General features: G+C 48.0%; 1 protein-coding gene across 1 annotated transcript in view; it reads right to left on the bottom strand.

Moving 5' to 3' along the window:
• ANTXR2 (ANTXR cell adhesion molecule 2) overlaps window positions 1–21,917 on the bottom strand; it is a 101,171-nt gene that overhangs the window by 13,846 nt on the left and 65,408 nt on the right. Inside the window, exons 15-16 of the mRNA XM_054202124.1 lie at window positions 20,517–20,684; window positions 19,240–19,320 (exon numbers count right to left, since the gene is read on the bottom strand). Coding sequence (XP_054058099.1) covers window positions 19,240–19,320; window positions 20,517–20,684 — 249 coding nt within the window. The remainder of the gene's footprint in view (window positions 1–19,239; window positions 19,321–20,516; window positions 20,685–21,917) is intronic.

Here is a 21,917-nt window from a genome sequence, read left to right as displayed (position 1 = left end):
TCCCTGAAAGTTCTTCCTAAGCGTGCGTTAGCAGCTACGACTGCAAAAAGGATTCGGGCTGGGTCTTTTTCTGCCCTGAATGCTGAGGAAGGACAGGGTATTTATGGGCTGCAGAGCTACCCCCGTGGGATTTGCTTCTGTCGCTGCAACACCGTCCAGATCACTTGGCTTGTAGGCACCTCTGCGCTGCCCCTCCTTCCTCTTCGGGGCTCTCCCAGCAACGCAGGGGAACGGGTACGCAGTGCTGGATTTTGTTCTGGCTTTGAGTTTCTACCTTTCCCTTTCTCCCTTTTACTGTGATCAGTATAATTTGTATAATGAGTTTGGTTTTTGGTGATGCTTTACTATACGTGTGCCCAGAGATCTTGGTATTAAGTGCATTTTATAAATTAATAAATAAATATGCTCATTTGTTGTAGAATTTCTATTGTTGATTTGGGAACAGTAAGCTCTTGCAAATCTCAGCTTTCACCTTGCCAATCACTGTATTCCTGTAAGTGCGCTGCAGTTATTTGGAACCTTTTCTGGGTTGGTGTTGGCATCCTTTTGCTAGATTACATTTATGCATTAGTACCATCTGTGCCTGCTGTACCTTCTGTGAGTTAGCCCTGGCCAAATGACTGGCATTTATCTGGAAGTGCACTAAAAAAAAAGAAAGAGAAAGAAAAAGAAAGGGGGGGAAGGAGGCAGAGAGACAGTAGGGATGGTGCCCGGAGCTTTATGCGCGCTGCTGGCACTAAGGGGTCTCGGGGAGGAAGAGGCGACGGTGAGCACGCACGCCTGCACCCGCGTCCCTCGTTGCAACTGCTGAGGAAAGCCGCCGTGTCCTTTGAGTCTTTCTCTCTACGTAAGAGCTGCTTCACCCTGTTGTGGTATTCAAATAAACTCTGCCTACCCTTGTTCTCTAAAGCAAAGACAACCTGGTAGGGCTTAAGAGAAAAGATTGCTGCGGTCCGAGGGCAGGTGATGGTCTTTTCCACTGCGTCTTGTTTCGGCTTGGTCAGAGAGAGTTGGGACCAAGTGATGCCTTTCGTCTGTCAGCTGGTATTGGTGGTTATTAACAGTATTGATTGCATGTAGGGATGTAGATGTCACCATACTGGCTTTATCGTTTTGCTTTCTTTTCACAGTCATCTGTTGGTCAAAAAAGCTTGGGTGTGAAATAGACTCTTAGGGTTTCTTTCCCATAAATAAAGGGCGAGGTGAGCATTTCCTTCTGTTACTGGTTTTTAAATGTCCGTTGTTGTCTTTGTTATGATAAAAGAAAAGTGCTCCCTGGTGAAAGTCAGAGAGTGCTGATCCCCAGCAGCGCAGTAACCTTCTCGGAGGGTTCCTGAGAAACGGGAGCGTTCTGCACGGGCCAAAGCTTTTCTCCTCCCCGTCTCGGAGCAGCCGGCAATACCCCGCTGCCGAGCTGCCATAGCCAGTCACGGACCACCGCTGGTCTCCCTCTCCTGGCCTGTCGGGGTGAGGGACCCCCGAGAGAAGGGGCTCTGCGCCCTCATCTCTCTCCGTGGGACAAGGGAATGCTGAACACCAACACAGGGAAGGGAATTTCTGGCAAAAGCCAATGAAAGTATCACGGTCCGGGTCTGTCCCCGGCTGCCTCTGGACACAGAGTGACGGGCAGCCTCCAGAGCACCCCGCCGATCCCTGGGGTCTCTTCTTCCCCAGAACGGCCACGTCTGCCCTCGTCCAGAGGAGTAGCGTCTGGGCACTGAACAGACTGCGTCCTCTCGCCCGCCATGGGGACGCCGGCACTGCCTACACACGGGGCCCGCGGCTGGCGCAGCAGGTACAAAAGCAGCAGCGGCTGCTCCTGCTCGGCCGCATGAAGGGCAGTTTGTCAGACGTGCTCTTAGGGGCGTGCTGAGCCTGTCTGTGCCCCAAAAATACTCACTGGCCTTCTCTTCTTTACACTTTGTGCCGTCTCGAACACTCTTACTTCGGATTTATATCAGGAACGTACGAGAAGAACTAGAGCTAGCTTTATAAATATTTATATAGAATAAATACATTTTTTTTTGTTTTGTTCTGAATGACCACTTTCACACTGTGGAATCTTTTCTACTAAGAATATGATATTTGGAATTCAAGATTTGCTTTTTCTTTCTTTCCATATGTTCTGTGTTAAACATATGCTATACTTTATATTTAAAAACTAGCAGCAGACTGAAAAAAATAGCCCACACCACAAAAATATGTTTGCTTCATTATCAAGAGCTTCTGGTTTTTTCGTATTTTTTTTTAACACATGGGGGGGGAAACACCCTGGAGGACAATTTCAGAATGTGAAACTAACTTTTAAGAGCTGCGGAGAGAGCGAGCATCTGGGTCTTCGTTTGCAGCGCAGCTAAGGCTCGTCAGAGCTTCAAGCTATACATTGCAGTAGAGGTGGTGGTCGAGTTGTCGCTGTCGTAATTAAGGAAGGAAGCCCCTCCACTCATCTAGGCACTGGCCTCTGCGTGCTCGGGTAATGCTTGGACTGGCCTCTAGCGAAGATGAAGCCAGCCTGGGATGCCTCCGTCGATTCCCAGCTTCTGACCCAAGAGAGCGTCTCCCCTCCCTCCCGGCGCGGGCTGGCGCGGCGTCTCCCCGTGGCGCAGAGCCGGGCACGGCTGCACACGGGCTCTCTCTGCCGTCGCCAGAGCTTGCTGCCCAAGCGAGCTTCCGTTTTTCTCAATCGGCCAGAAGAAAATTAACAATCACCACAAAAAGATCCATGTTTAAGACTAGGGAAATGGCACAGTATGTTTAAATCGAGGGAAGATTTAAAAATCCTGTGACAAATCTAATTGGTGAATTTAGGAAAGGAAACAGGGTTTGTCATTTGTCATATAAAAATGAAGTTAGGTGGCTGTTGCTATGGTGACGCCTTGTTTATTATACGGCAGAGTAAACTGTGAAAATGTGCTGCCTGAGAGCGCTTCAAAGTACCTACTTTTTTCCCCCCATTGTTTTAGGTCTTTTTCATGAATGTTTAATTTTCTGTTTGGGAGGGGAGCAAGAAATGCCCAGTCATCCTCTAGCTAGGTATGAATATTTTAAACTTTATGAAATCACTGGTAATTTAGAACTTGTCTCTGAAATTACCTGGTAAATGACCACAGCAACATTTAGAAGTAAAAAGCAATGAGGTGTGCACAATTACCTTCTAAAGCTGGAGACACACACATACTTAAGCATGAATTTAATTATAATACGGGTAGATTGCTGCCTTTTTAAAATCCTATCTGATGAGGATGACAGCTATTTCTGGGTGAAACCAGAATAGAACAAAAGCCCACGCTGTTAAATTATAAACTTATAAATAAAAATTCCCTTGCAAAAATAAAATATAGGTTTAATTATTGTAATTAGTTGCATATTTCAAAATATATTTTCAAGCAAGTGTAGTTAAATTAGTAAAGATAGCTTTGTGAACTGTCTTAAAATGGCTTACATGTATTTAGCTGCAGTTAGTAAAGGGCTGATTTAAGCTAAATGATTTTGAATATTTTAAAATGACACAGGCACGTTGATAAGGGGGCTTGTACCAGCTGTAATGGAATTTAATCAAGCCAGTCTACCATTCGCGTACGTAAGGCCTTACTGAAATAAACAGCCCATTAAGCCCCGCTTTGCTTGTCTAAAAATCCTTGCTTCTAGTTGTACCTTTGCAAACCACCCGGGGCGTTTCGGAGTTGGTGAATTCTGTAGCAGACGAGTACGGGAAATTCAAGACCCGCAGCTGTCATGTGTGGCCGGGTAGCAAAGCGCCCCGCGGGCGTTACCGCGTACGGGAGGAGACCCCCACAGCTCTGTCCGCAGCCCAGCACCAGTACAGAATCTCACCTGCTGGAACGGGCACGCCGACAGCCCAGGGGTTCGCTCCTGTAAGCCCTAAAGGTGTAAACTCTTGGGAACGGTATGAACAAAGCCCTTCAGGTAAACAGAAGAGAAGCCGCCATCAGCGAGGTGGGGTTTCCCTTGACTGAGCCTGTTAAAATCGCCGGGGCTACATCAAGACCCCATTAACATAGGAAGGGGTACAAAATGTTGTCGGTATTATAGAACACTTCGTTGAAAGACGTGAAATGTAAAGATACAGGAAAATTTTGTCAGGAAATAGGTCTGTAAAATCTATCCAAACAATAACATTTAAAAAAACAAAATAGCAAACCTCCCCCCCCCCGGCCCCCAACCCAAAAACTGACATGAGAAGTTGGAATGTGGTCAGTCTCTGTATTGAATCAAAATCTGATTTCAAGGCAAGGTCTTTTTAAAATAAACAGTCTTCCTGCAGTGCTTGCAACCCAACTATCACAGCATTATAAATTAATGCAAAAGATGCCAAAAGGCCCCTTAAGCGGAAAACGTCAACGTGCAAATGTTAAGCAAGAGATTTACAGAGGAACTTGAAGTCTCCAAGTCCCCCTGGAAGGCCTCCATCCCGAAAACCCCTTTGAAAGTCTCAGTCCCGTTGCAGGGCAGTAGCCAGATCTGCGGGTGGCGGCACGTTCTCTGCCTCCTGCACGCGCGCCTGTGGACGGTGTGTGTCCAGAGCTCGGTGCACGCTCTGGGGTAAGGACCAGAATCGCTCCCGCCGCCCCTCCCCGTCAGGCGACGGTGGCGCAGGGGTGCGGGGGCAGCCCGGGGCGGTACGTACCCTGTGTGCTGCCATACCTGCGCAGCGGAGCAGGGGCAGGGACGGAGCGTCAGCCGCAGCTGGAGTGAGCTGCCGGAGCGGAGAGGGGCTCGCGTGTGCCGAAGTCTGCACTTGGGCATTAAGACCATCGCATGCCAGAGCTCCTTCTCTCCCGAAGGACGGCACAGATTAAACTCAAATGATGAGGTTAATGTGGAAAGAAGTGGGTTTAGCTATGAGTACAAGAGACAGGCTTTTTTAAAAAAAGGCTGCTCAGTAAACAGCTGATTCAAGCAAAAGGAGTGCCTCGTGTTTCCACAGGGGGAGACGTGGAACGTGCACTTAGGAGAGTTCCTTCCTAAGGCTCATTAATAAAGGCTTCACTAATAATGTAGTTTATAAACACTACGGAAACTGCAGAAGCTGGCTTTTGTAACAACTAGGAATTATGAAGTTGCATGACAGAGGCAACGTTGGAATTTAACTGGGATTGAAATCCAACCCCCAACACCACACAGAGCAGATAAAAAGCTCTGGCCGAATCCAGAGCTTCGAAGGCTGGAAGTGAGGAAAGGTTCCACCCTGCAGATGAGCGCTTAACTCGGCTCTCGTCCCCCCGAAAGAGCCAGCTTACGCTTCTCCGCACAGCGTAGCCTTTGAAGAGGCTGGGTAAGGCAAGAGTAAAATGAAGGGGTGACGCTGAAAGAAGACCAAACAAAAAGCCCTTCGCTGCTAAAAGTTACGGATTTACACTTCACTGATGGCAGCATTTGGTATTTTAGGAGAGCTTAGTACAAACCTGTCATTTGCTTGGGGCAAACCCTGTAATCTGTTTAAGGTCTGCTGTGGGTGGAGGATGAGCGGGAAGGAGACGCGGTGCTGTGGGGGAAGCTCGGGGAGCTGCAGCTCAGCTCAGCCTTTCCACCGAACCTGCTGGAGGTTGCAGCTGCAAAGCCCGGGCAGACATCTGTAGCGTACCACGGGCCAAATCCACCACTAATTCTCCCCTGCGCTGTGATTTATTGGTTTAGATGGAAGCAGTGCTTGTTACAGGCATCAGAAACTCATTGCTGCAATGTGTCATCTCCTGGTGTCTTAGTCAAGTAAATAAGAACTGTAGAAGCCGGGTGTGAAATTAACACCAGGAAACACTCAAGAAAAATATTTACGTGAATTATTGAGGTTTCCTGTACAACAGCACTCTCTTTAATGTGTGACATTTACTCCAGCAAGAGCCCGGATGAGAAGCCGAGTGAGAAGGCTGATGGTGCCAGTGACCAAGTCGCGGCAGAGCGCTGAGCGTGGGCGATGCATTCAGGCATTTTCGCTGTCTGCTGCCCCCCTCCCCGCGTGCCACACCACGGTGGCTGCAAGCTTTTACAGTCAGGATAGCCAGGGATGGGACTTCGTGCGCGACTCCTCCTTCTAATCGGGACCTAAGTGCAAAATCCAGTTGTAGCTGCTTGTGGTGAATGAAGGCTGGCGTTATGGCGGGGCTCTGGCGGCTGTTCTCCCCTCCCCAGGAATATGCCGCGGGGTCTGGGCAGTTTGTGCGGGCACACGAGGAAGAGGTGTCTGGCTGTGCGTGAGGACGGACACTGGCACTGTGTTACTGCTCTGCCTCCTACAGCCGCTCCCCCAGACGGCACTTTTTCATCAGTCTTTCTTAAGTGCAGCTTCTTCTCAGTCCGACAGCACTCTGCCGGGCAGACGGGGTGTTTGTGAGGGGAACGCCTTCGCCACGACGCTTCTGCCCGTGCCTGTTCCCCCCCTGTGGGACAGGCCACCCGCTGGCTCTGTCAGGCTCAGTGCGACAAGACCCATCTTTATCCGGACTTCCCTGGGTAGGTGACGTAGGATGCAACTGCATAGCAGGCTTACAGGTTTTGGGAGGAATAAATTCTTAACGTCAATAAAAAAGAAAAAAAACCCTCTGGGATCTCTTTGAGAGGACATTCTCTCTAAGGCTTCAACAGTACAAGTACAGATCAGAAAAAAATCTTTCTGCTCTTTATCTTTTTCTTACTTCTTCCCCCAGACAAGTGATTTGGCTATACCTAATTAAAAAGAAGAAAAAAGTGGCATAGGCTTAATTAAGGTTTTAATTCAGTTACAGACTACAGGAATAAATCACTGCAGACTTGACAGTGACAATAAGAAAATACAGTGCCTGTTCTTCCTCCATGATAGAGGTAATATGAAATGATGAGGAATCCTGAGGGAGGAGGAGGGGATGCGTTTTGAGCCCCCCTGGCATGATGCGGTGGCAGCGGGTGACACCAGCTGTGGTAACTGCGCTCCCAGGGTGGGACCCGCGTCCCCTGCCTGGCACACGAAGGCAGGGTCTGGGAAGGTCTGCTCCTCCTGGCTCCTGCCTCTCTGCTCCTGCGGGCTGGCTGCTCAGAGGCTGCCACGTGCAAAAGGATGGGCGGAGGAAGAGGCCCGCTTTCGTTTGAGGGAAATAAGGAAAAAAGAGCAGGTGATGGGTCTGTACTACGTGCATGAATTCTGTAAGGCATTAAGCAGCCAGCTGTGCTGGCACGTTATTTAAAAAACGGACAGGAGCTTGTCCTGGTGCTCTAAAGGCAGCAGGAGCTCACCCACCGCAGCGGCGTGTGGGACTGTCGGCACACACCAACCAGAACAGCCCTGGAGAGGCTTCACGAGACGCAGCGTGTTCGCAGCTGCGCGCAAGCGGGACTCGGGAGCAGCTAGCAAGAGCTTACGCGTTCGTTAGCTCAGACGTTGCAGCGGGATGGTTTTAATCACCCAGCTCACTCGCTCGCCCACCGCCAGGGCAGCACAGTCCCGTGGCAGCCGGGCAGCGACAGCCCCTCTGCACCTACGTTGGTGCTGCCAAGCTGCAGCCACGTCCCAGAGGAATCCCAGACGCGTTGGGCCACACGAGCCCTGCCCTCCCTCCAGCTCTGCGGGGCAGGGCACGCCGCAGTGCTGCCGGGGCGCTGCTGGGACCAATTCCAGCTCTGCTGAGCATCGGCAGGTCTCCTGCAGCCGGCCGCCCCTGCGTCAGGTCGTGCCCAATAGCCACACTCAGCTAGTTCTGGTACCAAAAGCAGGCCAAGTACGTTACTGCAAGTCCGACCATTTCTCTCTCCAGCCAAAAAAAGCTTAAGGATTTATTTCTGACCGGCACGTAAAGGTCCAGGTGCTTCTCCGATTCAGTTAACCCTGTGTTTACAACTATAAAATCTGGATCAAAGTGCAGAAAAACTGGCTTTCTCAAATGCAATTATAATTCCTAACTCTAGTGCTAACGAGAACCAGAAGAACTGTTAGAATTTGTGGTGGGTTTTTGGAACATGGACACATTCTTTGGAAATGTATGCGAGAAACTAGGAAAATGCGAAGCATTGGATTTTTTCCCAAGCTAAATAATGGCTTTCCTTAGCATTTAGTACTGGTTGCGAACGCAGGAATGGAATGCAAACTCGGCTACATGGCCTAATCATTGCAAGCACGGGGGAAAGGATGGCAATGTGGCCAAGGCAACCCCTTGCCCAGAATCTATGCAGAAATCTGTTTTTTACATGTTCGAACCAACCTAATTAAGATCCCCTGTAGCAGACAGAGTTTCTTTGAGTAGCACCTCAGCTTGTACAAGTTATATGAATTTTTAAAGTAAAAACCACAGTAATTTTAAAAAGTAGATTTTAGAGTGCTTTTTAAAAAAAAGGACGGGTGGAGAGAACATATCTTCACTCCTTGGCTAGTAAGTTCTGTGAAACAAGCCTTATTCTCAGACTTTTAACGTGAAGTTTTCACTTCCACATACTCCTGCAGAAGAATTAACACAGTGTTAAAAAGGAGAAGTGACGGCTTTATTTTAAAGGCTACTTCTTTCTTGTTCAGGATGCATAATAAATTGAGCACTATGCAAGAATAACTACTCATATTACAATCATTATAAAAATTATATCACCTGAAGATTAATAAAAAATGCCGCAGAAGGAGAAAAAAGTTACGAGCTTTACAATATTGCATTTCAAGGATTAGAAAGGGGGGAAAAATATATCTAAACACAGGCAAAGTCATCCTCACCCACACCCATCTCCCCTGGGGGGACTGGACGTCGGTGAGTCGCGGGGAAGGCCACAAACTGGTAGCAGGGAAAGGACCGATGGCAGACGGAGGACTTAGGCACAACTCAGCTGCAGTTTCATTTCAACAGGCCGTTAAGCTCTTAAACACATTAAGCACATCCACTGCTGCTGGCAAAATCTTCCACGTCTTCGACTCTGCCCCTTGAGTGACCCCTGCGCCTGGCCGGGTCCCCGGCCCCCCCGGGACTGACCGCCCAGCGCTCCGCGCCTTCGGGCCCTCCTCCTTTCCCCGACGGCAGGTGCGGGTTCGTGTGCGCACCTCTGTCTGTAGACCATTCGGCTTACGAGGAGCTAGCCTTTTTCTTTCTGAACTTCTATGATCATTCAGTGAGCGCATCACTTCACAGTTCTGGTCGTCTCGCTGTCCGTTTACCAGGCAAAATGAACCGCTGTCGCTTATCTAGGGCTTCTTGCATGCTTAGCTCAAAAGCTGTTTAAAGCTCCCGCTCTCCTACAGTGGGCTGTCTCCAGCAGGGGTAGGAACTAGTGCTTGGCTGGTTATGGCTCTCGGCTGCCAAGTACACACACGATGTTTTCTGCCTTCCCTGTTTCTAAAGCTACGGCCGAGGTACCCCTTTGTACCCCGCAAAGGGACTGCCCACCTCGGCAGACGGTGGCAGTCCCAGCCTGCAGTCAGGCCGTACTGGGGAGGGACTGCCGAAGCACGCACTGTGAAGCCGCGATGGTTTTATTAAGTCAAGAAAAGGCTAAGAATAAAGCAGATAGGTCGCAGTGTGTTGAACAGGCACATGGAAAATGCAAATCAGTCTTCCTGATCTGAGAATCAGGCACCTCACTCCAATGCCCTCGGCTCAGGTTGAAAACTTGTAGCAGAAGTAAAGAGAAACGAAGCCGGCTGCTACCTATGCAGCACTAACGGAAAAGGCTGAAGCTTTTCAGCATCACCTCCCAGCTCACGCGTTGTTCCTTTGACAATGCTAAGTCTCAGGCGTGATCCTTGCCAGAGAGACGTCGTTTCGGACAAGGCAGTGGCTGAACAATTCGGCCCCGAATGAATCGTGACATTGAGGACGTTCTCAGATAAGGCGCTTCCATAAAGAAAATGCTGTCCCTGGATAGTGACAATGTTTTTTTAAACTGCGTTTTTTCCTTTGGAATCAACCTAGCTGCAGTTTCAATCACACACTGTCAGCTGAATCACAAATCACAGTTGGCTGGGTTTTCCCCCCTCTTTTCCTTGTTGAAAGAAAGAAAAAGAAGTCACAGCAGAAAGAGAAAAAATAGCTAAATGAAAGCCAAGGATGGCCTGATGCCAGAGATGCTGGGAACTACCAGTTCCTCCTCTCTCACCGTACCCTCTAATGGCTCCACTTCTATTTCCTCAAAAACAAGCAGTTCCACAAGAGATCGACTTGGCGCAGCCTGGTTCTCTAGAGACTGATACCTTGGAAGCACACCAGCGTGGATACCAGGCGTGTCCGTGGGGAGCAGCTCTACCTTCCAAGGAAACACCACCACATCATGTTCTGCTTGGCCATGTCTTCCACGGCGCTTACAGGCAGCGCAATGTCTCCGAAACGTCTGCTTCGCTGTAAAATGTCACCGCGCAGCACCATCGCCTCGGCAGGAGGACCCGGCTGGAGACCCCTGTCCCACGGCCACTGGCGCGGAGCCGGGGCCGGGACGGCGCTGGGGCTGCCTGCGACACCCACCTCCCCTCGCAGGGACGTTTCAACTGGTGCCACCCACAGCCTCGCCAGAGGACGGGACGGAAACACGCGGGCGGCTCCGGAGGAAGCGTGGACATTTTAGCTAAGTGTGCAATTGCATTTTCAACATAATTAGGTGCCTAATTGTGCGCCTAGGCCTAGCTGATGTATTTCCACGTGTATCTAATGATGATTTATCTAAAAGCTCTCTGGCCATAATGCCCTGCTCTCCAATCTAACGGAGGCATTCATAAAAGTGAGACATGAGTTTAAGCCGTCGCTTTTCCCTAGTGCTTATTTTAAACTGAATTCCTGTTTATTTTGGGGTTCTTTGAACAATTCAAGCTGACTGAGCAATGGGAAAACTCCAAACAGCAGTATTCCTGGAAGATAAGGGTAGTGCTGCACAAGCAGCTGTGAAGAAAAGAAAAATTCCAGGGGAAAGGCCAAGGTGAGGTTAATAAATGAAATTTCCATGCAAGGCTTCCAAACGATGCTGATGCTGGACTTCCCCAGTGGTGTGGATGTCATAAGAACTTGGCCCAGCGATCACGAGGTCAAAAGGGATCTTCTTTCAATAGACGTTGAACGGGAGCTGCAGAGGCAGCAGCTTTTGCTGTGAGACAGTCGCGAACGCAGTACCTGTGCGCGTCCCAGCAACGCAGCGTGCACCGTAGCCATGCAGCCACGTGAAACTCTCCCGGTGTCTTTTCTAACGGCAGCTGTGAAAGGCTACAGCAGTGGGGTTTGTTCACTAGCTGCAGACCTCACTGAATAAGGCAAACCACAAAACCACCCCGCAGATTCTTCCTCTAAATGACACGTCCTTTTCCTTAGGTAAATCCTCTGTATCCTCTCTTGGGATTATTCAGCTGCCTGTTAACACACAACTGGCTGAACTCCGGCACCATCAGGTCTCAGGACCAGCGAGGCTCCACAGGCACACAGTCAGACCTCTTAATATTAACAGCACTCTGGAAATGTCTATTACTTTCCTTAAGTGAACCACTTTTTAACCTACGGCATCCAATCATTCTTTGCAGCGTATGATGTCAAAAACACTTACTGCACAAGCAGAGATCTGTGTTTCTTTTGCCACAGACAATAAATCTTTAGTGTCTTCTCTTGATACGCATCATTCCACTTGATCTCAGGAGGCACCATACGTCTCTCTTTCCCTCTGCCTCTTCTAACAAGGTCACTTTCCAGTGATGAAACAACTTTTCCAGAAGGTGTAGCGTTCAATAATTAATATCTACTGATAATAGTTTCCCAAAGCAGTGCTTTAAAACCCTAAAGCAGGCTCTTCACAAACTTACAGCATGATGAACGCTGAAAATAGATTTGACTAGCACATCTGAAAATACCAGCCTGGAAAACTTAGAACGCGTGTGGCCACCCTCGCCCTGCGCCCACTCACGCCACAGGGAAACCCAGCGCTCCCTCGCACCCACCAGCACTCTTCTGCTGCAAGCCCGAGCGGGTTGCATCATCCTAACGCATCCAATACAGCCTGCTGTGCACAGGAGAACTGAACCGTCTCCTGTTGCGTTCGCTGCTGCGCGTACGGGTTCTGGGGCAATAGCGTCACAAGCGTTAGGTTCCTCGGGAAGGTGTCTCTTACTGGGGAAAGAGATCTAGCCCAAAAGCGCTCGTGAACACACAGCAAAATTCCTGTCACTGTTACTGTATTTCCTTCTACCACTCATTTCGCTGCTGCCAAACTAGCTTTTTCAGGTGATCTCCACTTTTAAAGCAATGAGATTTGAGAAACTAGATCTAGAATTCCTAGAATTCACAGAATCCTAGATCCAACGGAAACCTAGTCCATTATATTCTCCTGTTCCTTTACACACCTTTCTTTTCTTTGTTATAAATGCTGTTATCAGAGGGCAAAATCTTAGTTGCCATGATAATCTTACTAAAATGCCCCATCGAGTTCATTAGCCAGCTGTGACCCGTGACCAGCCGTGCCTGCACGTGGTGCTACCAAAGAGCCGTTGGCTGGTGCTGACGCACGGCAGGCTGGCTCTCAGGCCTCCCCCTGCACGGCGTTACAAAAACGGCGGCACCAGCAGAAGGGCATTCCCCTCAACTGCCCCAGCTTCAAACTGACTGTCAGCGGGCGGAGTGTCCACAGATGCCATTATTTAATGAATGAAGCGAAATAAACACCCTGTGACTAGCTGTGGCTGAGCGGTGGTAGATGCCCCGGGTCCACGACAGCCACCCGATGCTCGCCGGCGGAGCAGCCCGTGCGGAGGACGGGAGCCAGAACCGGGCGACAGTGCAGCGCTGGAAGCGAGGAGGAAGCAGCCCTGACACGAGGACGTGCCCGAGAACGTAACGTCTCTCTCCTGGGGGGGGCAGTTGTTCTCCAGCAGCAATACGCAGGATTTTTGTGTGATTTAGAGACCTGCTACAGTTTGTAACGCTGGGGTCTGCTTGGTTTGCTGGGCAAGTCCTTCCACAGAACCGAGGAACATCCGAAGAGCCCTCAAGCTCTTCTGAAAATTGTCAGCCCTAAATAATCAACTTTCTTCTGGGATCAAATTTTGGCAGGTTTTATGTTGTACTATAATGTAGACTAAAATATCATCCATCTACTTTGGCACAGAAAGATATAAAATGCACTACTAGCTACCGTGCGCTTTCCACCTGCATTTACCCTCTCTGATCAGACAGTAATATTTTGCATCCAGCAAGGAAATTTATATTTCAGACCGTTACAGAATTTCTGTTGTTTCCAGTGGAAACGAGTGATAATGAATTCCAAGAAAACCTAATCCTCTTTAATTTGATCAAACTGATTTGAATTGCGGGGTTTGCCTTGCTAGACTAAGTCGTCAAGATAGAGCAACGCTGTTGGAGAAAACTGCAGGTAGAAGCGTGTATCAGAAATAATCTTCATCTCGGGATGAGATGTGGCGAGCCCTGGCGTAAAGCAGCGCAGCGGCAGCCGAAGCACTGTGCTCAGGGGGTTGTGGTCCGCGCTCAAGGGCTGGAGGGCAGCGGAACTGTGACTTAGCACCTGGTCACCTGTCCCACAGAGGCTGCTGAAGAACGTTTACACCTAAGGGATCGATGCCCATTTAGCATTTGCCCACCACAGTTATCAGAAGTTGCAAAATTCGTTTCAGAGGGACTTGAAAGGAAGAGAATCATATGCATCCTTATATACTTAGTGACACGAAGCAGCATTAATAACTCCATTACTTGTAATTGAATTAACTTTTTTTAAGACTGTGTTTAAATTACATGAAGGCTATGACACAAGCCATCAAGAAGCAGCACATTCAATATTAAAATTAAATGTTAAGGCTGAGGGCGTGCCATTGTGTCACAGTGTTGAGGGACGAAACTCAAATGTATTGAGACATTCTGATTTATGGATGGATGGCAGCCTGAACCTTAAAGTCTAATGGGCTTTGGCAACCTATGGCACAGGCGCGTCTTTTACTAGGTAGCACTGTCCCCGTTAGACAAAGCATAGGGACGGAGAAGATGAGAGGCGCCTGGTACTTGAAGGCACTCCATCAAGAGATTGCAGCTGAGCTGGTCACAAAATATTACGGCTTATGAGGACTCAGTGATTTTTGAAATGCTAATAACTCACATGCTTAGGAGTTTTTGTTAACTCTTTAGGGATGTATAGTTCATAATGCACTTAGACATGCAAAACTTGATTTCAGAACAAAAATGATTTTGAATTCTGGGAATACGGTAAAAAGATCAGAATTGATAAACATAATTTTGGATCATTTTTCTTCTTTTTCTCCCCACTGTTCACCTCTAACATACACTTGTCACATTCAGCAGCATGCGTGCCGTAGTCTTTCCCAACTTTTTATCTTCTCGTTCATTCCTTGATTCCGCAAGAGCGATGCAATCAGTGTCAAGGTAATGGAACAGCTCCCTCACCCCGCCTTCTTTTCGATAATGTTGTATTAAAGCTGATGACAAAATCTGCATGCATGAAATGATGAACATGCGCAACTGCTTTCAGGCTGTAGAGACTCTTGCCTGGGTACAGTGAGTATCTGGGAGGGCATCTTTGAGCATACTCTGAGCTCAATTAGCTACAATTCAGCTTATAATAAACTCATCCCAAATGAGTGAACCTTCTTGAGGTCTGGGCTGCCACCACTACCCGCAGGTGACACCGACACCTTCTAGGTGATAGATGAACTCTCGCTTTCTAAAAACAGTCTTTTCAAGATGTTTTCACAAGACTTTCCTGCTGGTTAGAGAATTAGAGCCCGGTGGAGTCAAAGGGAAACTACCCAGTTTCTTTTCACCTCATTCTGTCACCAAGTTGCCCATCCCAGAGCCTCTCTAGATGCTGGCCAGTTGACTTCCATCATCACTCGGCTCTGCTCATAGAAAGTATTTGTACTGATCTCCTCCAAATGGCAGTGAAATCACAGTCTGAATCTTCCAAAGCCTGCCACATCACTGCCGAAGGCAGCTGGGACCTTTCACTTCTCTAGCCGTGGAGAATCCCATCTCTGATAGGCTACACCACGGCCTACAAGAAACAGGAATCTTCTGCTGTCGCTCACAGAGAACATAGAACAAAAGGACTCCTCAGCCCCGACTCCATTTCCCTACCTGGGATTAATCATGTAAATAAAGAAAGGAAAGACTGCAGAAATTGTATCGCGCTTTGAATCTGCACAAAATTCCGATGCCAGGACTCTGTCACAGCGTTTTCTTTTCTTGCCTAGGTTATAGATAAAACCGGTAACGTTTCCGTTTGTAATCTGGATGTTTCTGAAGGGCCAGAGGCACAGAGACACACGTGCTGCACTTTAGTTAAACGTGACTTAAATCTGCAAATCAAAGATTTCCGTTTAAAAGATAATCTAGATCAACGGCATATATAGTCGAAATGTGTTACTGTAGGTATCAGCACAGACAGAGGTATACATGTTTACTGTGCGGATATTTAACTTTTGTTCAAAGTGCCTCATTTTCATCACGTTTTGCCAACGAGTGCGTGATGCCTCTGCGCATGCAAATGCTTCTAGAGCTATTTGTATTCATATATACATATAAGAATTTCTTCATACAGAAATTTATGTATGTGTAAATTGTGTGAATGTAAATATAAGATAGGCCATATGTCCCAAAAGTCCCAAAAGAGCATCTGATGTTGATACGTAGACAGTGTGTTAAGGACCTTCCTAATTAATAACCCAGATTAAAACCTCTTGGCAATCAATTAAGATTAATGACAGAAGTCATTCCCTATCCCCCTACGCCCGCGTCTCGGGCTGTGAAAACCCTGGGTCGTGAAACTTTAATCCTGTTATCTTCTGCCTCCTCCATCTGAAAAGCCTCCAGATTAACACAGCAGACATTATCGAATTTACAAGCAGCCGCTCGGACAGCTGCCCTACTTTCGGCGGTTAATGGAAAGGGAACTAATCTGGTTAGGGGCGCGGGACTAGTTCATAAATCTGGAGGCCCAAGACAGTTAAAGCTGGCACGTCTCTCCTGGAGACCCGCGGCCGGAGGAACCTGCGGGGAGGCAGGCGGGCTGCCGGGGGCGCTGGGGCAGGGCTGTGCCCGCGCTGGCCCTGGGGTCCGCGCTGGGCTGGGTGGCGTCCGCGCTGCCCTCCCGTCACTGGCAGCCAGGCAGTGGCCAAACGCAGCTGGTTCTGCTGCAGCCCACTCCATAAAATAGATGTTTTGAGGCATCGAGACAACAAGTTTGGTTTTTCCCCTTTTGAATCACGCCCAATGAAACCAACACTTTTTAACAAAAACTGCACCGCCGAACGAAACGTTTTCTTTTGAGTATAGCTTGGGGGCGGGGGGCAAGAACTGTAATGCTCTTCAGGGTGGCAGAGAAGGTGTTTGACAGCTGTAGCAAATTCTGTTCCACCCAGAAAAGATTAACTTTTCTGTTCTTAATAGCCATTATCCCCATGCTGCCAGCACAGGAATACTGGGGCAGAAAACACTGAAGAAACAGCGTAAGTTACTGTGATGTGCAGTGTATTTGCTGCATCTGAGGAGGCCTGAAGCACTCATCTTTCAGATGGCTGTTCGTAAACTAATAAAGACAGCAAGAACTCTTCTGGCTGCACGCTCTGGTGGCACTACTCAGTCTGAATAGGGGAATTTGAAATGAATACTCTTAACGTGTTTTCCGCTCCTTTCTGTAACAGGGAACTTATTAATTTTAACAATAATTATGGGTTTATTCTGGAAGTTTAAAGAAAACTTCAGCTCCAGTTTAGCTCTGAGGTCTATACAAATTCCCACTTGAAGAAATATCAGAAGGAATATGTTGGCAGCAAACATTTAAGAAAAAGAGGTGCTCTAACCCCCTTCTTACGGTCGCCACCTCTAACCGGTGCCTGCCTAAACCCAACGCCGTGGGCTGAACGGTGCCACAACCTCAGTTAAAACCCTTGGACAGTCAGCTGGTTTAGCAAAGCACCCCAAAACTACCGTGGTTCATTCTTCATCGCCCCTTTCATTTAAAAAAGGAAAGAAAGTACAAATAGGAGTATGAACGCAGGGCAATGCATCATTTATAAATTATCCTGTTAGGGCAGAAAACAAAACATGGCTTTGAAAACAAAACCTCCTGCTGCGGACTCCGCTATGTTTGATGGGGGCCCTTCAAAAGAGTTCATGGCTTAACGGAGGCTGTTTACGTGGGGACTTCGATCTGTACCTGCTGTCCCCTGTCACTCCCCGGAAACTTGGCGGCAGATGTTGCAGCGTTGAGTTGTCTCTGAAGTGGCTCTCTGTCCTCATCTCCCCACCACAACAGAGTCAAACTATATTAGATCTCTTTATTTGTGCCTGAGGCATGTTTGGGAGCGCAGCTGTGTCCACCCCCACTCTACCTTTAGTGTTTCAGCCCCCGGGCGGCAAATGTGAGACCAAAACTGTTCTGCCACTCTTCACTACATCTGCTGACAGTCCCGCAGCCTCGCTGCAGGCTGCCCAGGACCTCTGCCTCCGCTCGCAACAGATGTCGGCAGCAACCTGCTCGCTCACACCTGTACAGCCTCCCAACCTCGCGGATTGCTGCCTGAAAAATTCATGACTCGAAGGACTTCCATCCACAATCAAAGCTCCTCGGCTCGACCGCGTGCCGCCTCAAACTGGGCCACCCTCGGCATTGTCTGGCAGCGTGGCCGAGGTGGGAGAGGAGAGAGAGAGGGAAGAGAAACCTCACTCTGCTTTGATACTTCATGCCTAAATTTCAATTACTTGATCAAGGACTTGAATTCAGCAGTGAATTCTTCTACAAATGGGAACTACCAAGTTCTTAAACAAGACAAGAAGGAAGACAAAACCAAACAGCTATGTGGCTGCTGTGTACCGTACCGGTGCTACCCGAGTAGGTATGTGCGTGCCTGTCTCGCTGTACGTACACGTGCCTGCTCATCCGTGCACCGACTTAAACCCAGCGGGTACAGCGTGGCATCTCCACCTTGCAAGTTATGAACAACTAAAAAGATGTAATCTTTTTTCCTAAGATATAAAATAACACGCTAGACAGAAACTGCAGTCCTGCAGTGTCGCAGCTCACACCTTAACAACCATTGGTTTAGATTTTATTCATCAGTGCAAATTCTGCTCCTTTTTTCAGTGGGGATACTGAAGATTAGTGGGGTACTTCTCTGTTTTTCATAAACCAAGACATTGGTCGGTGTCTTCCTGTCAAGTCCAGAGAAGGCGGATGCCTGACATCACAACGGCTCAGCAAAGCCTTCCCTGGACGGCAGGTTCTACCTACCTTCATGGCCAGAAATCCTCAAAACGGGGCCTGACTGACAATTTTTTTGCCTGTTCAGGCACCATTTCTTCTGCGTTCCTATTTACATTGAATTTACCCGGTAAACTGTACTGTACTGTGTAGTTTGTATACAGATTTGGTATTGTTCATTCTGCTACATGTAACGTGCATCATTCACGCAAACAGTAAGTAACTTGCCAGCAGGACAACTGGAATGGTAACACTAGCATTTGACCATGCTCCCTATTTCCAGCATTGCCCTTTGTCGCGCTTCCAACATTTGTCCTTGTCTTAATTAAAGCTCGCCTTCCCTTCCTTTAGAACAGTACCAAACTTCATCCCAGGGAAATAATCACAATACGGATTACTTCTCATTCTCTCAAAGGTAACTCCCTCCCTTTAATCCCTCTCATTTTTTATGGCATTTTATAGCGTATGTTGCAAAAATAGCGTTCTGGCACAGTACTGCTTTGTGGTACGAGAGCATCTGGTCTGTCACGCCCTTCTGGGGCCGAGTTCCTGAGAGCCTTTGTAGCGGAGGCCACTTTTTCATGGGTCGTGAGTGGACTCAAAGAAAGGCTTGTCGGAGAAACAGGCTTCCTCACCTGTGTTTCTGTGAAAGTTGCCTTTGGCACGGAAGCGTAAAGCTTACTGAAGCAACTTGCATGAAAGTTACTGGTGGTCACTTACATTTGATGTGGATTTGATATTCTGATTGCCAGACTCTACTCTTACAAATAGCTGGCTGTAAGAAGATTGGAGTATTTGTTACGGAGAGTTTACGTTGAATGACGTGTGTGCTATGTTTTTGTTTTCCAGCTGAACACACACACGATACAGAATCCTTCACTCCCGTTTTCAGGAGATCCGTGTTTCTGCAACATGTCTGTGCTGGTGTGATGCATCTTTTAATGCACTTTGTTTCCCCAAGACATTATTTTTCCTGTTGTGCCATCCCTTTGGCTGCAGTGCTTTCTTTGGTTAAGGTCAGAGAATTACCAGTGCAACGTGCCCCTCCTTCGCCTACCGCACCGGATACGCGCGCCACACACAAACCTCATCTCCTTGCTGCGGTCGCATCAACGAGACTCTGTCGTACTGTCTTCGCAACAGCGCCCACAGCGCATCGAGTCGACCCTGCGGCAGCAGAGCAACAGGACATTCAGTACAACAAAAACAGTCAGCAGCGAGCACAGCACACCTCCTAAGTTACGGTCCACGGAGTTCCATGGAGAAATTCACAGGCAGAGCTGAGCACCGGTTCCTCACAGCCGGATACGCAAAGTATATACCTGGGCTGCGCTGCCCACCCCAGACAGCTGTGGTGCTGCTGGTTCCCGTCCGTGAGTGCCAGGTACTGCACCCACCGCCCCTGGGAGCCAAAGGGCTGTGACCCAACCCACGTCTGCTTCTCAGCAACCTAGAGGTAATACGGCCGTTTGCCAGTCTTTTGGGCTGCATCGCCACGTGCCCATCTGGAATTTCTCCCACATAAACGTGTGTGTTTTTGCAGCCTGTACGCAGCAAGTCCACGCTCTCGGGAAGGCTGGGACCTGCTAGGCACGTGGCGCGCAGCTGGCTGGTGCTGCACGGTAAGTCCCGCGCGTGGCGAAAGCTCAGGCTGCCGGTGCAGAACACGCACAGCAGCTCGGATGTGTGGAGGAAACATCCCGCTCCTCACGGGGGTGTGCGCACAACACATCTTCAGAGCTTTCTGGTGGTCAGAAGGGACTTACAAGGAGATGTGTCCGTGCTCCCAGCTAAACCTGCCTGTTCTCTGCTCTTACACATTTACAGCAAGCTATTTATGGACCCATCTTCAGTTTTTAAAATGATCTTGTTACCGGTTTGCGAGTGACCCATGGCATTTACAGAAGAAAATGTCTTTATTTGCCATTTATTATGTTCCACTTGTTTGTCAGACTTTTTGCATTATACTGTTTTATATAATTTCTTGCTTCTCCTGGTTGGTAATGAGTGTGTATGTTTAAAGCTTTGTATAAACTGTGGAATTTTAGGCTTAATTAGATATACATTGAGACAGACCAAACGCCAACAAAGCCCCTGTAGATTTTAGTACTCTTACTGTATGATATGTCCCTTTTTTGGGAAGGATAACAGAACGTGGCAGTAATGATGAAGTACTGCATTTAGGGCTTTAAACTGCTCCTGCCATTCGTCCTCAGTAGGTATTCACTTCGAGAACAGTACATGACGCTCGAATGGGAATACTTGAAAAATAATGTACAGTTCAGCATGCATAAGACTGGTAGGGCAGGCAAAATCCAGCCTTTAGTACAAAATTATATTGTACCGAAGACTAAAAAGATTACCTTAATTGGTGTATACCACTTCTCCTGAATGGCTGGTGAGGTAGGCTTTGGTTTACGTGGTTTAGGATGAAAAGGTTCTTCTGGTTCTTCTGGGAGTTTCACCACAGCATTTTTTGCTTTTTCTAATCTAGCCCCTTCTTCAGTGGATCCTTTATCGCCCCAGCGAACCTAAAGAAAGGCAGAGTTCAGACATAAATGCACTGTATGGAAAGGACAAGGACACAGTTGCGGATAACAGAAGTAGCTGAAAAAGTTTAACTTTGGAAAAAGTTCTATATAAACAAACGGGGAGGTACTGAGGAAAACATTCCCTCTTCTTTTTTGATGACAAGCATTCTTACTTGTACTTGTACTTAAATACATTTGTAAACACGAGTCTCTCGTAGCACAAAGTCAAGAGAAATACTAAAAGAAAAGTCTACCACACATCACACAGGCTGTACAGGAGACAGGAAATCTGGGAAATCTTCTTTAATTAATGATGTAAAAATACCATTTCCAGTTCTGATTTATCCTAAAATACCAGCCTTCATCTGGCACCGATGGAAGCCTAGAATTTTGTCAGCCCAGATCTCCTACCACAGCGTGTTTGTTGAGAACGCCAGTTTAGATAGAAGGCCGTACTTGAGGAAGTTTTAGCAGAAGCTCCTTGGAACTGCTCAGGTTTTCAAGTAGTGCTGCAAGAAGACACACACTGGAGAAAGCACAGATGAAGCAGACTAACCTGCATAGTAAGTAAATGTAAAACATGTAGCAGTGTATATTTTATCACCGCCACGAGTATATAAAATATATACAAAGGGTTCAAAGGGAAAGGAAACCTGGATTATTGCTGTTGGTGAGACAATCACAGATTTCCACTGCCATAAAAGTCCCCCTAAGAGAGCCGATCTGTCCTGCTACAGCAGTCTCGTTTCAGCTGCTGTGGGAAACACCCTGCAGCAATTTGAGCAAGGGTGTTGGCTGTGTTGTACAAAGAAACAAACCCGGGCAAGACTTTATCCTCCAAAAAGAGCATCTAAAACCTATGGCTGGAGCTTGAAAGTTCTTAGTAGAACTGGCCTGGATTATGTTCAGTGGAAGACTTTCTAAATTATGCCATCTGCTACAGTCTAGCCTGGAAGGAGGACCTGATCCACCTAAATCAGGCAATTAAATTCTGACATTACATCTTGGGTAAATGTGACGTGCTGATGAGTCATGAAACCGTTCCTGGAGAACAACTAACTGTTACTGCCGTCCCCCACCAACACGCTTGTTTTTTTCAGGGACCTCCTGACTGGAGATGTCAGGCATGAAAAGAGAAGACTCCAAGAAAAAGTAGAGAAGACTGACCCTCCACCCTCAGGGAAAGAACTAAGAGCATCGCCGCACGCTGCTTGGTAGGTGTATGTCAGTTCT

This window comes from Rissa tridactyla, chromosome 5 (genome assembly GCF_028500815.1).
Source record: "Rissa tridactyla isolate bRisTri1 chromosome 5, bRisTri1.patW.cur.20221130, whole genome shotgun sequence".
Lineage (NCBI taxonomy): Eukaryota > Metazoa > Chordata > Aves > Charadriiformes > Laridae > Rissa > Rissa tridactyla.
Note: the sequence above shows the minus strand (reverse complement) of the source record. Positions and strands in the feature narration are given on the sequence as shown.